The sequence below is a fragment of the Sminthopsis crassicaudata genome, chromosome 2, assembly GCF_048593235.1.
Source record: "Sminthopsis crassicaudata isolate SCR6 chromosome 2, ASM4859323v1, whole genome shotgun sequence".
Classification (NCBI taxonomy): domain Eukaryota; kingdom Metazoa; phylum Chordata; class Mammalia; order Dasyuromorphia; family Dasyuridae; genus Sminthopsis; species Sminthopsis crassicaudata.
In genome coordinates, this window is record NC_133618.1 from 330,114,891 (window position 1) to 330,135,155 (window position 20,265).

Here is a 20,265-nt window from a genome sequence, read left to right on the forward strand (position 1 = left end):
TTTTGGAATATTTCTATTGCTCCTTCACCTGGATTTTGTTATTATTTTGACTAATTCTAAAAATTAACCCTTTAGTAGTTTGAATGGTATGATATGTTTGTAAATTTATTTTGCCAGTATCATCACTTTAATTTTGTTGACATTTTCTCCTTATGAGCAATTAATATTGCTCTGGTTATTTGTCATATATTATGTTTATAAAGAAGGGTTTATAGCTGTGTCCATATGTTCACTAATGTCTTTTCCTTAGTTAACTCATGGATATTTTATATGTTATGTAAATTATTTTGAATGGAAATTCTTTCTCTAGCTCTTCCTGCATTTTGTTATTAATAAATACAAATTGTTCCCACTTGGCCATTGCTGCTTCTGTCAAGCTATCTTTTGTTATTATCCTCCTACAATCTTCTAAATATATTGTCAAAATCATCCTCTGGTCTCTGTTCTTGATTGTAAGTTAGGGTGAAACTAAGTATTGTTTAGGCAGATAGATACAGTACCTAGAGTGCCAGACCTGGAGTCAGGAAAACCAAGTTCAAATCTGACCTCAGACACTTATCAGCTGTGTGACCCTGAGCTGGAATCATATTTGCCTCAGTTTCCTCATTTGGGAAATGAGCTGGAAAAAGAAATGACAAACCATTCCACTCTAAGAAAATGGGGTCACTGAGTCAGACACAACTGGAAACTACTGAACAACAAATGTTTGGGAAAACACTATTTAGATAAAGTATAATACACACACACACACACACACACACACACACACACACAAAACTCCTCAATCCATACCTGAGAAATTAGCTTTGTAATAGCTATTTTTGGGTCAGTGTGTGGGTCGGATACTTTTTCATTTATTTTTAGCTCTCTTTTGGGTTCAAAATATCTTGAAGTTTAAGATTGTTGGAAGATGACTGTCATATTTATTTTTCTCTTTTTAACATATGATCCTCACAAACAAACAAAAATATTTTCTGCTTCTGTGAAAAGAAAAGATTAGGTTAATCTCAAGGGTCCCTTTCAATTCTCTGTGACTCTCTCTGGAGTTCAGAGCTTTTGGAATTCTTTCTGGCTATATTACAGCCTCTCTTGGATGGTGGGAATAATTTACTCTCTTGGGATCAATCTGCTTTAGGGGGATGTTGGGATAAAATGTAGTTCAAATTACTATTGTACTAGAATGAGGCATGCATTCTGGTAATCAAAAAGAATAAAACTGTGCCTTTGCTTTAGCAAAAACAGCATGGTTAGTGGATAAAAGCTGGATAAGAGTTGAAAGATCTGAATTAACTGCTTTGTGAATTGGAACAAGTAATATCCTTTCTAGCACTAAATTTCCTAATTTGGAAATTGAGAGTGCTGTACTAGATGAGTTCTAGCACCTTTTCCAGTTTTTTTTTAATTGTAACATTTTAGATTTTTTTTTCAAGAAATAGATGATGACATTGGAGTGATAGCAAATTTTTCTTAAAATTCATTAATTTTTAGAATTTTAGATTTTGATCTTTCAGAAAAATTCTTCTTTCTAACAAGTAATTTTGTCAGTAGTCTGGATTAACCAGCTTTTCCAGATCAGTAAATTACTTTTTTTGTAGTCATGGACTTTTTAAAATAGATCCTTCATGTCATTGTAATATTATTTATTAAGTTAGCTAAGTGGTAACTTTGGTGCTTAGAAAATAACAACCCTCCCAAAGTGCCTAATAACAAAAGATAAAGAACTATTATCTTAGCTAGCATTTATTTTGTTTTTAAGTCATGTCCAGTCCATCATAATCTCATTTGGAATTTTCTTGACAAAGATTCTAGAAGTATTTTGACATTTCCTTCTCCAGTTCATTTTACAAATGAGGAAACTGAGGCAAACAGGTTAAATAAACTTGCCCAGGCACTCTTAGCTTTGTCTGAGGCTGTATTTGAACTCAGGTAGATAAGTCTCGCTGATTCCAGACCTGGTCCTCTATCCTTTATGTCAACTAGCTGCCCTGCTAGTTTATATTTATATAGAATTTTAAGGTTTACAAAGCATTTTGCTTATGCTGTCTCAGTTAACATTTACAGTGCCTTTGAGAATTAGATATTATTATAATTCCCATTTTACAGATGAAGAAATTAAGATAAAAAAATTAAATGACTTGTCCAGTTGGTACCTATCAATAGTAAGTGAGGTTTTGTACAAAGATCTTCTTGACTCCAAGTCTAGCACCCTAAGTAGTTGGCTTTGTGTCTGGTACTATGTATTTTTTGACTATTGGCTAACTACCCAATGTGCCATCTAATTGCATCTGTCCTCTACAAGTTGCCAAAATATTCTTCTGAAAGCACAAGAATCTTTGCGGTTCTCTACACAAGAATCATTAATGGTTCCCTTTTCTATGTAGGAAAAAATACATTCAACAATCTTACCCCAATTTACCTGTATATCCTTATCACATATGATTATTTTCTCCAACCTACGCTGTAGCCAAACTAACTCACTTTCTGTTTTCAAGAGTTGCCACGCTCTCTCCTTACTCTTTTAACAAGTGAGTGGTTTCCTGTGCCTCCATTTCTTATAATTTTTAATTTCATTTCTATTTAATTCAGAGTTGCCATCCACAGAAAGCTCTTTCTGTCCATCTTAGTTGTAAGTTCTCTGTACTACCTCTATTGATCTTTTTTTACTTTTTGTATTGATGATATGTTCTTCTGATAGTATGCAAACTTCCTGAGAATAGGGGCTTTTGCGTTTTACATATGATCTGATACAGTGCTTTGCACATAGTAGGTATTCAGTAAATGCCTATTGAATTGAATTGAACAAAACATGCTTGGTAAAGCTGGTATATAAATGAATGATATGAATAAATGAATGAAAGTCATTTATATCTAGTCCACTATGTTGCTCCAATACTTTTAAAACTTTGAAAATAAATATGTTGTTTCTGGAAATCCATTGAAGAATAAGTAATTTAATAAGGGTAATAAATAGGAGGTTGAAATCATTATTTATATATTTCAACTTCTGCTTAGATCTTGGAGACCTGATCATAGATTTAAGACTGGAAGGGACATTTGTTGTTATTTTCTTGGAACAATACTTGAGGAGTTTGCCATTTCCTTCTATAGCTCATTTTACAAATGAGGAAACTGAGGTAACAGGATTGAGAGACTTGTTCAAGGTTGCACAGCCGATAGGTGTCTGAGGTCAGATTTGAATTCAAACCACTGTGCTACCTAGTTGTCCAGGGACCTCAGAGGTCATTAAGTCCAAAACTCTGATTTTAATGAGGCAACTAGGTGGATAGTTCTGAGTTCTAATCTTGTTTCAGATAATTATAGTTGTGGTACCCTGGGCAAGTCACTGTCTTTGAGCCTTAGTTTCCTATTCTATAAAATGGGTACAATAATAGCACCTAACTGCCAGAATTGTGTGGATTGAATGAGATAACATCCATGTGATATATAAACTCTGGCTATTATTATTTTTGTTTACAGATGGGGAAATTGAGACAGAGAGGTTGTGATTCCTGTCTGTTTCTCACTAGGAGCACACATAGCTAATTAGTATATGTGTCAGGACTTGGAGTCCAGGTCCTACATATGCTACATATTCTACTTCTATGTAATCGAATCAAGTTTTAAACAATTATGATAGACAACAATGTGGATGGGAAGATGGGAGGGAGCAGAGATTTCTGAAAAGGACACATTCTTAGTTATAATCAGAACTGGCCAGTGTAGTGGGCTGGTAAGTCAGTGCTTGAGCTTCTGGTATGTCCCCTTTTCTCAAGTTCGGTAGAATGAGGTGTGTTCAGTGTTTAAATCATGACTCCAGTGAATTTCAGTGCCATCTGTATATTTTTCCAGTTCAGCAACTGAGGAATGCAAACAAATATTTAATTCCATCAGTAAATAGCAAAGTCCTTAATAGAATGAAGAGTCATTGTAAATATTTAAACATGGTTTAAGATGGTCCCAGGTATGATTTCTCTATTTTACCAGCGTGTGTGTGTTTTACAGTGAGTTTTAACAAAAGTCAAGGTGATTTTCTTAAAATGAGAATAGAAAATTTGATCAAAGTTTACCATGTATTGATAGCATTTATTATCATGGCATTGTTGTTGTTTTGGCTGAGGCAGTTGAAGTTAAATGACTTGCCCAGGGTCACACATCTAGAAAATATTAAGTGTCTGAGGCTGAATTTAAACTCCAGTTCTTCTGACTTCAGGACCAGTGCACTATCCACTATGCCATCTTCTGCCTTACATGGGATTGGTTTTGTTGTTCCGTTGTAAGTTATTCTTTGTTAGCCCATGGATTATAGCATCATTTCAAAAGGATTTTCTTGGCAAACATCCTTTGGTTTGTCATTTCCTTCAGCAGTGGATTAAGGAAAACAGAGTGACATGTCCTCTGAGGTCAAATTTGAACTCAGGGCTTCTTGTCTCTAGGCCCAATCCTCTATCCACTGAGACACCTAGCTACTCTTCATAACATTTTACTGTTTATAAAATACTTGCTTTACAGTAACCCATTGATGTAAGTAGGTAGCATAAGAATTATTATCCCCACTTTATTTTTCAGGAAATTGGGGCTCAAACAAGTTAAATGACATTTTTACATTCACCAAACTTACCAAATAATGGAATTAATACTTGCATTTGAGCCTTCACAATCAAATATGACACATGTTGTTGTTATTCAGTCATGTCCAACTCTTCATGACTCCATTTAAGGTTTTTGGCAAAGATTCTGGAGTGTTTTTTGCCATTTCCTTCTCCAGCTCATTTTGTAGATGAGGAAACTGACTTGCTCAACCACACAACTAGTAAGTATCCGAGGCCAGATTTGAACTCATGAAAATATGTCTTCCTGGCTCCAGGTTTGTGCTCTGCACTGTGGGGCCACCTAACTATCCTGATATGTATGACACGTATACAGAAACTTATAATGTTAGATAAATGCAACAGAGCTACGACTTTGAACAATTTTAAAAAAGCATGTTTAAATGGTAAGTAATTTTCAGAATTGTGGAGTATTGACAGAAAATATTCAAGCTAGATAATTAATACAATTCTATTTATTTGAGTTGCCTTTCAGAAAAATTTTTTGCTAGTTCTATTTGCTCATGCTGTTAATAATTAGCAGTGAAACACCAATAATGAATAATTTTGTTTTCTCTTTAAGATTAATGAATGGAGTGCAAAGTTGGATCAAATCCTGCCTCCACCTCTGAATCAAATTGAAGTCTGGCTTCAGGAAATTGAGCATCTTATGGCAGAAGATTTACCTGACTCCCAGGATTACAATCAAGCCATGGTTCTAATCAAAGAAAGAATCAATTCATTTAAGGTTGGTAAGACAAAAAGAGAAAGGAAACACTTAGAGGTATTGTTCTTGAGTAAGACTTTATCCTAGGAAGGAGGTGCATTTTTAAAGATAATATTTTATGAAGATTGGGTCCTTTTTTTTTTTTTTCCTGAGGGATGGTAAACTATGTATTCCAGGGTCTAGAATTATGCCTGACCCATACCTAGAAGGTGAGAATTGAATCCTCCCCAGTTAGGAATTAGGTGTTGGAAGAAAGGAAGAGACCATAGCTAAGAAATTCCTATCTAGGGGATTGCGTCACAATCATAGAAGCAAATACCACGGTCCACATCCAGGACAGAGTGCAGGGTGGAGTAGTGGACTGAATACTTAATTTGGAGTTAAAAAGTTGTGGTTGTTCATTGATTTTCAGTCCTGTCCAATTCTTTGTTATCTCATTTTGAGTTTTTGTTATAGAAATATTGGAGTGGTTTGCCTTTTTCCTTTTCCAGCTCATTTTACAGAAAAGAAAACTGAGGGAAACAGGGTGAAGTCACTTGCTTTGGGTCACCCAGCTAGTAAGTGTCTGAGGCAAGATTTGAGTTCAGGAAGACAAATCTTCCTGATTCCAGACTTTGCACTCTGTGTATTGTACCAACTAGGAGTTAAGAAGACCTTAATTCAAATCCTGATTCAGACACTTATTTTTAGTGGAAGCCACTAATTCAACTAGGAATCATGACAGAGCCTGAGAGGGACCAACAAGAGGTGAGGGTCCGGATTGTAAGTAGCAGCATGGTCAGGTCATCTCAGTTTTTTGTTCTCATTTGTTCTGTGGGTACACACAGTGCAGCTAATCCTAACAGTTATGACAATAGCTGACATTTATACAGGATACCTCAAAAGTCAAAACTGCATCAAGATTGGGCAAAACTGTAGAGAATTTTCAAGTTTGTAAATGCTTTATATCAGTTGTCGCATTTGACTCTCACTACAAACCTGTCAAGTGGGCTGTCTAGGTATTCCTATACCCATTTTATGAGGAAAATGATGCTTAGAAAGGTTAAGTGGCTTGCCTATAGAGACATACAGCTGGGGCTGGTATCTGAACCTACCTGTTCTTGACTCCAGATGTCACACTCTATGAATAAGGCCACTCACTAGTTTGTTACTGTTTCTCTTAATATCCTTAGCAATGATGGAAGCCAAGGGACATCAGTTACTAAAATTTGAAAGATGGTCTAGGAAGCAACTCTCAAGTAACAATAGGATATATGTAACATTGAATTAAGAAAAAAATTTCCAGAACAATATTAAAGCATCTCTAAAGACTAGAAAATATTTTTTGGTTTCTAGGCTGTTTTTCTGAATCAAACAAAACAAAACAAAACAAAACCCCCAAACAAATGAGATAAAAACATATAACCATGCTAGGCAGACTTTAAAATGTTATATAAATGCTAGTTTAATTAAGTATAAATTATAAATATAAATTAAAACAAATACATAATTACATTATTATGATGAGGTTTACACATGTTATATTTTAAAAGTAAGTCTCTAGCACATGGACCTGCATTAAAATGTACAGCATTCCAGAAAATTTTTGCCAGAGGGGAACTCATTATCAAAAAAAATGTAGTTTGTTGTAGAATTTTTCAGTTTCCATCACTTGTGATTGAATTGCATTTAATTGAATTAAAATGAAACATTTATTCATAAGATTTCGCTTTCACTTTTCAGTCTCTGTAATGGTTGAAAGAGAAGCTTCAGTGGTTATCTGGAAACAATGTCATGTTTCCTGGAAGTGAGATTAAAAGTGCTCAGTTACAGTATCTGTGTGCTGTCCCTGGTTCATATCATGATTGTTCTCTTTTCAGAGCCTGATGGATGATTTTGATCCTCACCTGAACAGCCTCTTGTCATTTGAAAATAAAGATGAGCAATGCTTGCCCATGGTTCCACCTGATAAATTGGAGGAAATGAAAAGAAGGTGGTAGAAATTCTAGCATTTTATATTTGACAATATTATTTATGGCACTTGGGCACTAACAAGCACTGAGGGGCTTGGAGGGACAAAAGAGCAAAGGCTAATTTATGTCCAATTTCTGACAAATATACTTCTGTGCATGCTGCTTAATTAAGATGTAGAATTGACTCTGTGAGGCTATTTTAAAGCTACAACTTTAAAATTAAAAGTTGTGTAAACTTGGTCTTAAGCCATACCAACACATGTTTCTGAATCTCTTGAGGCAATATGAATTCTCCACATTACATTTATTTTTTCTACATGGAGAAAGTTTTCTAATATGTTAATAAATTTAGATTTACTAATACAATTATTTCATATGCAAAATATTCAAATTTTGGCTACATGAATATTAGGTAACATTTTCCTTAATACCGAAGCTTATTTTTACATATATATTTTTTCATATTGTCTCCTCTGTTACATTGTAAGTTCCTTGAAGTCCAGTGAGGGACTGTCTTTTGCCTCTGTGCATGCCAGTGCTTGTCTGGCATATAGTAGACACTTAATAAATATTTGATTGAGTGAAATTGATTGAGTAAAATGTTTGAAGACATATACACACACACACACACACACAAATATATGTGGGGGAAAGAGAGAGAGAGAGAGAGAGAGAGAGAGAGAGAGAGAGAGAGAGAGAGAGAGAGAGAGAGAGAGAGAGAGAGAGAGATATGGAGGGAAAGAGAAAGAGAGAGGAATGGAGAGAGTAAAGGGGAGAGAGATATGGTAGGAAAAGAAAGGGGGAAGAGGGAGGGAGGAAGAGAAAGAGAGAGATAGAGATATAAGGTGAGAGATAAAAAGAGACAATCAGAGGCAAAGAGAGACAGCAAGAGAGAGAGATGGATATAGATCAATATTTATTAAAGCATATTTTAGTCTAAGTGCATTTTTCTTTAGAAAACTTTTTGTAACAGACACTTCCAACTTGGAAATGTTTGCTTTATTTTATGGCAGTATGGATGATTCTTAATAACATTTAAAATATTTTCATGCTACAATTTTTTATCATTTGAATGGGAGTTCATATCTCTGGCTTCTAAATACTAAATAGTTTTTTTTTAAAACTAATCAATGGTTTAGGTTGTTTGTTTCTTTTGGTAGATAGATATTTCATCATATCCAGAATGTTAAAAATAAACTCTAAAGGCTCTCTTATTTTCCAGATTCCACAGTATTATGGGGATGAACTTCATTTCACTTTTAGAGTTTCACTACTATTTGTATTCTGTCCTGGGTTTAATAGAGGAAGTGAAATCAAAATTGAATCTCTGGAATGTCAAATATGGGACCCAAGAATCTGTGAAACTGTTATTGGAAGATTGGCATGTAAGTTATCATTTATGTTCTACCTTAGTCTGTTTACATTTTTGATCTCTGTATTGACAGGAATTAGCATTAGTGTTTTGGGTTCTAACCTCTTCATCTATTTTTGCTCCATTGTCTAGAATAGGCACCTCTCAGAAGATAAGCTGAATTAGCCAAAGCATAATTATGAACCTTTCCTGATATTCCTTATATCTTGTCTTTTTTTGCCTTCTTCCTAATTTTAATCCTCTCTCTTTCTTCCTAATATTAACTTATGTGCTTTTCCTGTATCCCCAATCCTCAATTTATTAACAGTTTTGCTTCACTGTTTGCCTAGAACTGATCATTGCTTATAAATTAATGCCTTCTTAGTAATTATGATCTGAATAACTTCAAATCTGGACTATACCCGCTTAGGCCATTAAACACAAATCTGTCCTACTTGCATCTGGACTGATTGCTCTCCATTACTTGTTAGCTCAACAGGTTCAAGACCTTTAGAATCAACTTGTCCTGAATGTCTATGCTCCCAACCCTAAAATATGAATAGGATGATAATGGAATTTATGTGTTAGAAATGTGGATACTTTAATTAGTGATTATTTTTAAAATGTATTTTAGATTTTGAAACATATCCATTTTTAAGCTCTCAAAATGTTATCTCAGTGAGTGGAATATTATACTTGGAGTCAGGAATACTTGAGTTTAAATACTGCTTCTAAAACTAACCAACTGTATGTCTGTGGGCAAATAACTTAATCCCTCTTAGACTTAGTTTCCACACCTGAAAATATGTTAATTAAAATAGCATCCATCTCATATGGTTGTTGTGATGATCATGTGTAAAGCACTAGCTGTAATATTATTACTAGTAATAATATTACTAGCTCAGTAATATTGTTCCAAATGAAGACTGAAAATGATACATATATGGAAGGTGAGAATTTGAAATGACTATGAACATTTGTTAACATTTAGCATTTATGTTTATAAAACATGATTGTACCTTCTGTCCTACAAGTTTGTAAATTAATTTTTTTCCAGTAAATCAAGACTTGCAAATACTAGAGAAATAACATATATAATATCTTAGTCCCTAATAAGGATTCTACTCTCTTTTGCTACTCCAAATGACAGTATTAATTATCAAGATTTTATCACTTAGTTCTTTCAATTGGATTTTATGGATTTAACTGTATGCAAAATATGTTCAACTTTGTGTCATTTTCTGTTTCTTGCCTGTTCTATTTAAACAATTTTATTTATGTATATCTCTTTTTCTTTATTTGTGTGTGAGCAGACATTTATTGAAGAAAAGGAATTCCTAATTCAGCTTGAAAGTTCTTTTCAAAAATGTGAAACAATGATCAAGAATTTAGGTAAGATAATACAAGAGATTTGTTACAGCTTTATTTGATTTTTAGGGTATTATTGATATCTTTTGTTTTTACATCACAGTTCTTTCCCAAGTACACCCACTATTGAATCCTTCATTGTAACAAAGAAAAAAAAAGAGTAAAGCCAGAAAAACCAAAAGTAATGTAATCAACACAGCATTTGTAAAGTTCTTTATCTTTAGTTTTATACCGCTCTACTATGAGGAAAAAAAGCTGTGGTTAACAAATGAAATTGAATATTTATTGTGCAAAAAGAAATCACTAATTTAAAGAATTTAGAAAAATATGGAAAAATTTCTACCACTGATATAGTGCAAAATAAGCAGAAAGGAGCAATTTATATAATTACTGCAGTGAAAATGAAAAGCTCTCTAAAAAGAAAGAACAATTCTGAGAAACTGAAAAAAAATCAAGGTCCCAGAAAACAAATAATAAAACATACCTACTCCTTTATAGGAGAGAGATGGGGTATAACTAATATAGAATACTATATTCATTGTTATATGACATCAATGTGTTGATCAGTTTTGCTTGTTTTTTAAAAATCACAGTGAAAGATTCAGCCTGAAACAGAAGGTAGTGGAAAATGATTGTGAGATTAAAAAAATTGTCATGTTTTATCTTGAAATGCTCTATTTAAGGTCTAGTACTGTATTTCTAATACTGTGATTTTGAGTTTTTGAAGATTAAACTAAAGGAATATAAGGTCTGGAGGTTCCTAACAAACTAGAAAAGCTTTGAATGTGGGCCAGGTCATAGACTATGTTTTTTGCTCAGAGAAATATCATGAGGTAGCCACAGAGCTATTAATTTTATAGGCCATAGTAACTCTTGAAGACTGTTACTGTTTACTAAATTATAGAGGATTTATGATCTGAATTGGTAAGCAGACACATAGATAAATTAAAAGTCCTGCATAATGACCTAAATAATAGTTAGGTTTTCTTTATACATAGGGGAATTTTGAACACACAGAGAATCTGTATGTACATATACACAGATACATAATAAATAAATATATATACACACAAATAAATATATAATTCAAAGAAAATAATATTTTCTACTTAATATTGTTATAATCCATATTTAATATTGCCTTAGGCATACTTGAACAAATATGTACGATTAAGGTCTTTTAGTCATATTATGATAATGTTTTCTAAGATTACTTTCTTTTGTTAAATATAATAGATGGAGATCCTCAGAATATTAACAAGCAGTTCAAGATGGTGGAATCTCAGATTTCTATGTGTAGAAAATGCATATATGATATAAAATCCACTCTGCAAAAAGTTCTGTCATCTTGGGCTATATATACAGAGAATCTTCAGTCACTCAAGACTTGGTTGGAAGAATCAAGGAAAGAACATCCAAAGCAGGTACATTTTCTCTCTTGATTTAAGAGTTTTTGATATTATAAGAGGTCTGAACTCTCAGACCCAGGAAAAATAATCTACAGAGTTACAAGCTGGCAGGTATAGGGAAATCCTTTTTGGAAAGTTTACTTGTAGTTGGGAAATGTTGTCTCCCTTCAAACCTAACTGATCAGTGGAATATTTTCTTTTTGGTATGGTTTTCTGAGACATTATCATCTTTTTCTTTGAATGGGGATTGGTGAGTTGGAATAATTTTATAGGAACATTTAAAACAAATAAATGGTTTAAATTAAATTTCATTTTTAAATTGGGTAAAATTCTAAGTCCAAAATCTTTTTTGGAGGTGGTTGTGAATTGTTGAGGAGGCAATATGGCATAATACAAAGATAATTTCACTGGGCGTCAGGAGACCTGAGTTTAAATCCAAGCTCTCTGACTAATAGCTCTGTGTCCTTAATTACTCATTTTGGGACTCATTTTGTTCATTTTTTAAAAGGGAACTTGAAGATAATCTCTTATTACTCTTTTTAGCTCTGATATTCTGCAGTTTGATCGAAATATACTTTATCCATCCTGATGCAGAGAAGGGAGTGGTATTAATATAATTATTTCTATTTTAAAATAAATTAAAATTTGTATTTTAAAGTTCTTTGCAATTTATGAATTGAGTTCTTAGAACCATTCATGTTGATTTTCCCTCCTCCTCCCACTGCTGGCGAAGTAATTTGTTCTCTTGACTGAAGAGGGATATGGCTTATCACTCGAGTTAGGAATTAATAGGAGTCAGTCATCATAAGTTTGAGGAGACTTTTTCAAAAAGTTCTATCATTCAAAAGAAACTAGACTTTTTTTTTAAAGATAAAATAATTTTGTAAGAAGTTGAGTAGCTTATGTGTCATCAGTGTACCCATACTATATTACATGTACATAATCTTATAACTGTGTGAAGGTTGTGGTTACCTAAATGAGGACCACCAAGTATGTATGGTTGCCACTTTACAACTATTCCTATCTCACTACTTATAAAGGTACTTAGAATTCTACCATTAGGAATCCTTTTTTTTCAGTTTTGATGATTTTTCCTTCTCCAGTATCTTTTAAAATGGAAGAAGTACAGTTATCCCTTTCACATTGTGAATTTCCCCATTGCCATATATTGTGGTTTCAATTCACTGCAGGTTTGATATCTTGATAATTTGATTTATCATGGGTTGACATAAGAAATTAAATAGAGATTTTTTTTGCAACCTGCAGACAACACATGAAGGCTAGCAGACAACAAAGAAAAGGTTTAGAAACTCAAAAATGCATAAAATATATGCATAATGTAAAAATATTTTATCTTTTAATAATGTAAACATCCCATAAAAAAAAGAAAAAATTCAGAATTCTTCTCTTTTGAAAGGAGGGTCAAAAAAATTTACATGGATTTTTCAGATTGAGAGGGTGCCATGTTCCTAATTCCTGAGATGTATAAGGGTTGACTGTAAATCTGGAAGGGATGATACCTTAAAGAAATATGAGTATTTTAGAAGTAATTATCAAGTGCTTTCTAACAGTGACATCTAGCTGAGACTAAGGCTTTGTGAGAATCACCTGGGACCTGAGGGAACCAAGAAGGGAGAGAAGAATTCTGAGTTGGGACTGCATTGCAGAAACATTTCTTCCATTTCATAGCTTTTTCGGGTTACATGTACAGTATATGGAATTCTGGATTTGGATTCAGAAGGATCTGAGTTCAAATTTAACCTTAGACTCTCACTTTATGCCTCTAGGTAAACCACCTAATTTTCTCAGGCTCAATTTTCTCATCTGTAAAATAGGGATAATGATAGCATCTTCCTGCAGGGGTTGCCAGGGTGTGGGAGTGGGGGAAGATTATGTACTTTGCAACTCTTAATGTACTATATAAACACTAGCTATCATTATTCATCATCATTATTGTTACTATTTTAGTTGGTGTCTTCACAAACTTTAAAGTACTTTTTATAGTTGCTAGTAATTGGTTATCAGAAGGCCAAAGATCATTTCATTCACTTATCCTTTTATCTTTTGCAGCTTCCTTTTGAGACACTAGCAAGTTGGAATTCAGTACTTAGTACTGTAAATGAGGTTGGAAAATTTTTAATTGATATCAGTAACCAACAAGTTGGATCATCTATTAATAAGGAACTGAAAAGACTTAATAAAAGATGGGCAAAATTCATTAAAAAAACTCAGTTCGTAAGTCATGAAATCACTTTGTGTTGTATAGTATATTTGAAATTAATGTGAGATTTTTTTTTTACTGAAATTATCTCTAATTTTTTCCATGCTCATCACCTTACTGAAACTTCTCTTTTTCCTTACCTATTTATTTTTAATAACACCAAGATGACTGAGATGATGGAATTCAGAAAATTTAGAGCTGTTTTAAAAACTCTTTCCTTTCTTTTCACTCTCACATCCAAATGATTGCCAAGTCCTATGTATTTTATCTCCACTGAATGTCAATCATCCTTTCTTCCTCTTCATTTATACTAATCTCTATCCTAGTTTTGGCTCCCATCATAATAATCTCCTAATTGGCCACTGGATAAATTGAAATTATTATATTTATTGAATTCCCAATGTCTCCTCACTTTAGGATAGCTTTCAATATGACTCTCTACATAATATCTATGTCTATATGTATATAATTTTTCTTTTCAAAAGCCCTTAGTGATTTTCTTCCCTGTTTTAAAATATTATTGCTAAATGAGTTAGAATGTGAAAAGCATTTTTGTATATGTCAAGACCTATATCTCTTGAGATTTTTTTATTTTAGCAAAATTTATTAGTTAAAAAGGAATAAAAATGAAGATGAAATAATTATACCATTATATTTTTAATAGGAGATGAAGCTGCGTTTTATCCAAGAACAGGAACAACCGAGTCTTGAAAAAATTGGAAATACTGAGCTATCTTTAGAAGAAAACTTAACTTCATATGGGGATACAATAGATATTTCAACTGAAACACTTAGGAAACATATTCAGTATTTAAAGGTAAAATATAAGACTTTTGAAAATGCCTTTCAAGGGTATATTGGTTCAATTTAGATAAAAGAAAAATTTTTTGGAAAGTATCATAAAGTGTTGTTTTATTTTTAGCAGTGATGAGGATGTTAAAAAGAGACTTGAGTTTAGATCCAATCTCAGACATTTCGTACCTTTAGGACCCTTGTCAAGTCACTTAACTGTTTGAAATCTGTAAAATGAGCTGGAGAAAGAAATGGTGAACAAAGTCCAGTATCTTTGCCAAAAAAGAAAAGAAAAAGGCCCAAGTTGGGTAACAAAAAAACAGACATGACTAAAATAACTGAACAGCAATAACATGGCCATATGTATTAAGAACTTTGGGGTCAGAAAGACTGGGTTCAAAACTTACTTCTGATATGTACTATGTATATGAAGCTGGACAAGTTATGTAACTTGGGACAAGTTAGTTGCCCAAGAAATTCCTGAAGTTTAAAGTTGTAAAGCAGGTGCTGAGGGAATTTCTTGACTAGGAATTTCCCTGTACCATGAAAATCTCAGGCTAATTCAAATATTGATAATAGTTACTCCAGGACAGCTGGAGTCAGGAGGACCCAAGTACAAATCTGATTTCAGACACTTAATCCCAATTACCTAGACAAAAAAAAAAAAAAAGAAAAAAAAGAAAAGAAAAAAGAAAGAAAGAAAGAAAAAAAGGAAAATAATATTTACTTCTGCTATCTTTCTTTGGTAAACATTGTGGAATATATTAATATGGATATGCCTGGAAGAGCAGATATGACTTATTCAGTTAACTTGACAAAAGCTTTCTTGCTATGGGGATTCCATTTCTCAATGAAGATGAAGTTTTAATGGAAACTATACTAAAACCTCCCCTTATAAGAAGTAAGAAAATGAGTTTGGGGTTCATGGAAAAGGAAAAATAGGGAATGTCAACAAATAAATCCAGAGCTAAGGGATCTTATTTAGAGAGATGAACTACATGGAATGGGTCCTGAATAATTATAGAGCAGATCAGGGTAGCTGGCAAAGTTTAGGCCCAAGAAGCCTGCAGGTTATTCCTTATTTATTGATGTTGTTCCTGCCTTTAATTTTTTTCTACTTCTGATAATTGCCTGCAACTCTACCCATAGTGACAGTGTTCTCCATTACCTCTGTTATAAAGTTCTTGTTCAGTTTTATAGATGCTAAGCCATTGGTTGCTATTTTACTCTAATTATTGCTAATTAATGAAAACTTTTTCAAGAGACTTAGGCAACCTGTATGCCTCAGCTTCTTAGTCTGTGAAATAAGAACAATTATAACAGTTCTATTTAGCTCCCCCACAGCTTATTGGGAGAATGAAATTAGGTAACTGAAATGAAAATGTAAAAGGGAGTAAAATGTATCCAGGAAATATTAAGTATCTTTTAAATATATTTCTATAATATACTTCTAAAATATGTGATTAAATCCCACTCACATGTTAGTAGTAAATTTTTTTAACTGCTCTGGTAAAATCAAAATTATAATAATCTATGTAGTGTTGTACATGAGGAACTTTTCTTGAAATTAATTATTTTGGACCTCAGGCTGTTATTGAGTCTATACAAAGAATGTTTCTCACTTTCTGGTGGTGGTGTTTAATTGTTTCAGTCAAGTCTGATTTTTTTGTTACCTCATTTGGGGTTTTCTTGGCAAAGGTAGAAGAATGGTTTGCCATTTTCTTCTCCAGCTCATTTTACAGATGAGGAAACTGAGGCAATCAGGATTAAGTGACAGGCCCAGATTCATATGCTAAATCTGAGACCAGATTTAAACACAGAGGGATAAATTTTCCTGATTCCAGGCCCAGCACTTTATCCATACCATCTAGCTGCCTCTTTTCCCTGCCCAAATTTGAGTTCAACTAGGGTGACCTTATTATGGCAATAAGATTATAGCTTTGAGGTTCAATCACCTGGATGACCTTTAGTCTGGTCATTAATTTTCTCATCTGCATAAACAGATATCATACTATTTCTACTGTCTACCTTATAGATTTCTTACAAAGTTTAGAGTGCTGTGGAAAAGTATACTATTAAGAACCCAGGGTCACGTTGAAGTCATTATTGTTCAGGTGCCCACAGGAACATTACTAAATAATTTACTCTAATAGACAAACCCTCTTCAATTTGCTCTTTGTAATGAATCTTCTATAGGACATTGTTGAGTAACTTGGTAAGAATGCATCTTCTTGATTTATACCTCAGCTGATATGAGTGGATAGTTGAATTATCTGTGGATATATCTTTAAAGAAGTCTTGGATAATTTTGTTGTATACATGGGAGACAACTGGTTTGAAAGAGAGATTATTTCAGCGGAGTACCTGATTGGCTGAAGATTTATGTACCAAGATAGAGAACAATTATATAGTGAATGTGCTTCTCTAACATTTCCAAACACCTGGCCTCCAGACACAGATTAACCAAAGGCAAAGAACAGGTTTCTGTTTAACATAACAATGCATTCTCTAAATATTTTATTCTTTAGTGCTAAGTGAGGAGTTTAATGGAAAATCATACAAATTAAGTATAATTATTGCTTCTTTGGAAATATATCTCCACAGAAAGCAATTTCACAACTCTAGTGGAAGTGGAAGATATTAACTAGCCAGAGAGTTGATTAGTAGGAAAAGGGGATATGAGATTGTGTGTAAAGCATTTACAGAATACTTATTATGTGTCAGGCACTATGTTAAGTGTTTTACAAATATTATCTTGTTTTATCTGCACAACAACCCTAAGAGGCTGGTACTATTATTATTATTCCCACTGTGTTGTTATTGAGTCGTTACAGTTGTGTCTGACTCTGTGATCCCATTTTTGAGCAAAGATACTAGAGTGGTTTGTCATTTCCTTCTCAAGTTCATTTTACAGATGAAAATGTGGCAAACAGGGTTAAGTGACTTACCTAGTGCCATATAACTAAAAAGTGGGGCTAGATTTGAATTCAGGTCCTTCTGACTTTCCTGGGCCAGTATTCTGTTCAGTTTATCAATAGTAATACTAATTCACATTTTATTGTGTCTTGTTATCTACAAAACATTTTCCTTACAATAATTGTGTATTTATTCCCATTTTTTACAGTGAAAAAAACTAATACTCATGTAAGTTTAACTGAGAATTGCACAAAGTTTTGTAACTAATAAGATTTTATGGTAGGGCTTAATTGGGTTCACCAATGCTAAGTAACTCTATGCTCAAAAGATTCTCAGTAAAAAAAATGATTAATTTAGTGCAAGATTCTTAGTCACAAATTAGCAGCTAGCATCAGCTGTTACTGTCCTCCTTTAGAATGCCACTGTACAAATTTCCTCAGCGTCTGAATTCTCTCAATGATCCCTTCTGTCCTGAAAACTTCGCCTGTCAACTCTGAAGGCTCTCTGGAGACAAGTCCCTTGCTGAACTTCTCTTTTATAAAAATTCTAGGCTTCAGAGGTTGAGGGGTTTGTCCATGTAGATGAGTCTTTGGGCTTCCCATTTATTACCTCTCATTGCTGGGGGTACATCATAAGGGTAATGAATGATATTGCTATACTCTAATACATAGCCACAATGCTTGCTTAGCAGAATTTCTCTAATTCAAAAGAGTATCATTCTGGATGGCTTGTGTCAAGCACTATGCCTATATGGAATATAGTAAATATTAAATAAATATTCTGCAACTTGATCATGTATTGTACTCAGGGTATTCCCCTATGCTAACTCCTTTGGTAAACTAAGTAGGGAAGTATTCTCCTCAAAGTCAATGGCCATGCAATGCCTTAAACTTTATGTAAGAAGTCATACATCTGGTCCCTAGGATAGTATTAAAAGTAGAAAGGTTCAAATTCTTTCCAGCTCTGTTGACTCTAAGTCCTGTATTCTTTCCAGCATGCCAACTACAAGTAAATGCTTACTCTGTGCCAGTTACTGTTTTAAGTGCTAGGAATATAAATAAAAGATGAAAGATAGTCCCTTCTGTCAAATAGATTATATCCTAATGGAGAAAGAAAATACATAAAAGAAAGCTAAAAGAGGGGGAAAAGGGGAGACATGAAGGCACCTGACCCAGGGCCATGATAGAGAAAGTTCAGTGAGCCAGGAATATATCTGGAGAGTAATGAAGCCATGGCTGGTTTGGGCATCCTCCTCAAATGGAGCTTATGATTTTAGCAATTAGAAAACCAATCAATAAGAGACACAGGCCAATGTGAAGAAATTTCTGAGGTGCTCTAGAAAAAGATTGGGGGATGTATGGTTTGGAGAGGATGAAAGACATGGCTAACTTGGATGACCTCCTTAAATTGGAAGTTCTCCAGTCAGCCAGTTGCAAATAATGACTTTGTTGATCATCTATTGAAAAGAAAGTGTAAGTTATTCACATAAAAAATTCTGAATGCACTGTCTTGTTATCATGATCTTGCTTTCATATTTTAGACTGGAAAAGAAAGTGAGGATGTAATCAAAGAGTTCACAGAACTCCTACAAATGCTTGAAGAAATGGAAGAATTCATCGTTCAAGTGGCAACATGGGAAACAGAAATCAGACCTGTTCTGGATTTTATTAAACACCAAGGTTATGTGGAAGCTTCCATGGAGGAATCTTTGCAGGTAAAAATACAGAAAAAACAAAACGCCAGTTTAACAACAGCTGTGATTTTATATTTTAACTTAGATCAGTGTTGATAAAGGAAATTCCAAGAATCCTGTGTTTGGTAGCCAGTGTCACTCTCGTTAGAATGCTTACTACCCAGTTCAAAATCTCTTGCTTTGTAACTCTGACACTGGCTTATTTTGGGGCTCTGAAATAATGAAGTATGGCATGAATTCTCACCTGGTATGGTTAGTTGTACTCCTCTCTATGTATAGGGGGAGCCACTAGAAATGGACAAAAAGTACTCTAAAGAAGAAACTGGGAAATGTTTAATTAAATGAAAATATAATACAATATAGAGAATGATACTTTGATACAATATAAAGAATAGTAATTTGTGATTTTCTAAGTTAATATGTAGCCTTCAAAGATCTGTTTCTATTTGAGTTTGGCACACTGTTCTAAATATATCTTTGTTGGATTTAATTTTTAATTGGAAGAGCTGAGGTGGATAAAAAGATTGCTTTTTGTGATGCTTCAACCTCTTTGGAGTTTTCTTGGCAAAGATACTAGAGTTGTTTGCTATTTCCCTTTACAATTCACTTTACAGATGAGGAAACTGAGTCAAACAGGTTTAAGTGACTTGTTCAAGGTCACATAGCTAGGAAGTATCTTAGTCTTCTTGACTCTAGGCTTAGCACTTTATCACTGTGCCATCTAGTTGCCCCAAGGAGACTGAGTAGAATTACAGGTAGAATTATAGCAGCCACTAGCTGGTCAAATCTTACTACTAATCGGCATGGAAGTTTTGACTTTTGTTTCTGATGTGGATCAGTTCTTCCTTTCTTAGGAAGTCTAGTGGCTCATTTCACTCCCAGGGATCCACCATATTGGTATTGGGCTAGTTTTGGATACCTAAATAGCTTTAGACTTTCTGAAGCTTAGAACTCTTAACCCAGCACCTTCAGCTTCTCCAATAACAGGAATTACAGATGTCCATCACCATGTTGTACCTTATGTCCACCACTTGTTAGTCAAATAACATTGGGCAAGTCTTTTGGGAGTCTTTAAACTCTAGAAGGGATTGCAAAGATGATCTAATTCAAGATCTCCACTTTACAGAGCAAGAAACACTCCCAAAAAATTTAAGTGACTTGATCTAGCACACACAGCTAATGAGTAGCAGAAACAGCATTCAAATCTAGTGCAGATTTGCTTCTCTTTCTCTTACTTATGGCTGTGTTCT

General features: G+C 33.8%; 1 protein-coding gene across 4 annotated transcripts in view; it reads left to right on the top strand.

Annotated features, from left to right (window-relative positions):
- Positions 1 to 20,265, top strand: part of SYNE2 (spectrin repeat containing nuclear envelope protein 2) — a 385,421-nt gene that overhangs the window by 100,902 nt on the left and 264,254 nt on the right. For all 4 annotated transcript variants that reach the window (XM_074290333.1, XM_074290335.1, XM_074290334.1 and 1 more), the window contains exons 12-19: positions 5,170 to 5,334; positions 7,173 to 7,285; positions 8,488 to 8,650; positions 9,930 to 10,008; positions 11,221 to 11,408; positions 13,464 to 13,628; positions 14,279 to 14,431; positions 18,863 to 19,036. In XM_074290333.1, coding sequence (XP_074146434.1) covers positions 5,170 to 5,334; positions 7,173 to 7,285; positions 8,488 to 8,650; positions 9,930 to 10,008; positions 11,221 to 11,408; positions 13,464 to 13,628; positions 14,279 to 14,431; positions 18,863 to 19,036 — 1,200 coding nt within the window. The remainder of the gene's footprint in view (positions 1 to 5,169; positions 5,335 to 7,172; positions 7,286 to 8,487; positions 8,651 to 9,929; positions 10,009 to 11,220; positions 11,409 to 13,463; positions 13,629 to 14,278; positions 14,432 to 18,862; positions 19,037 to 20,265) is intronic.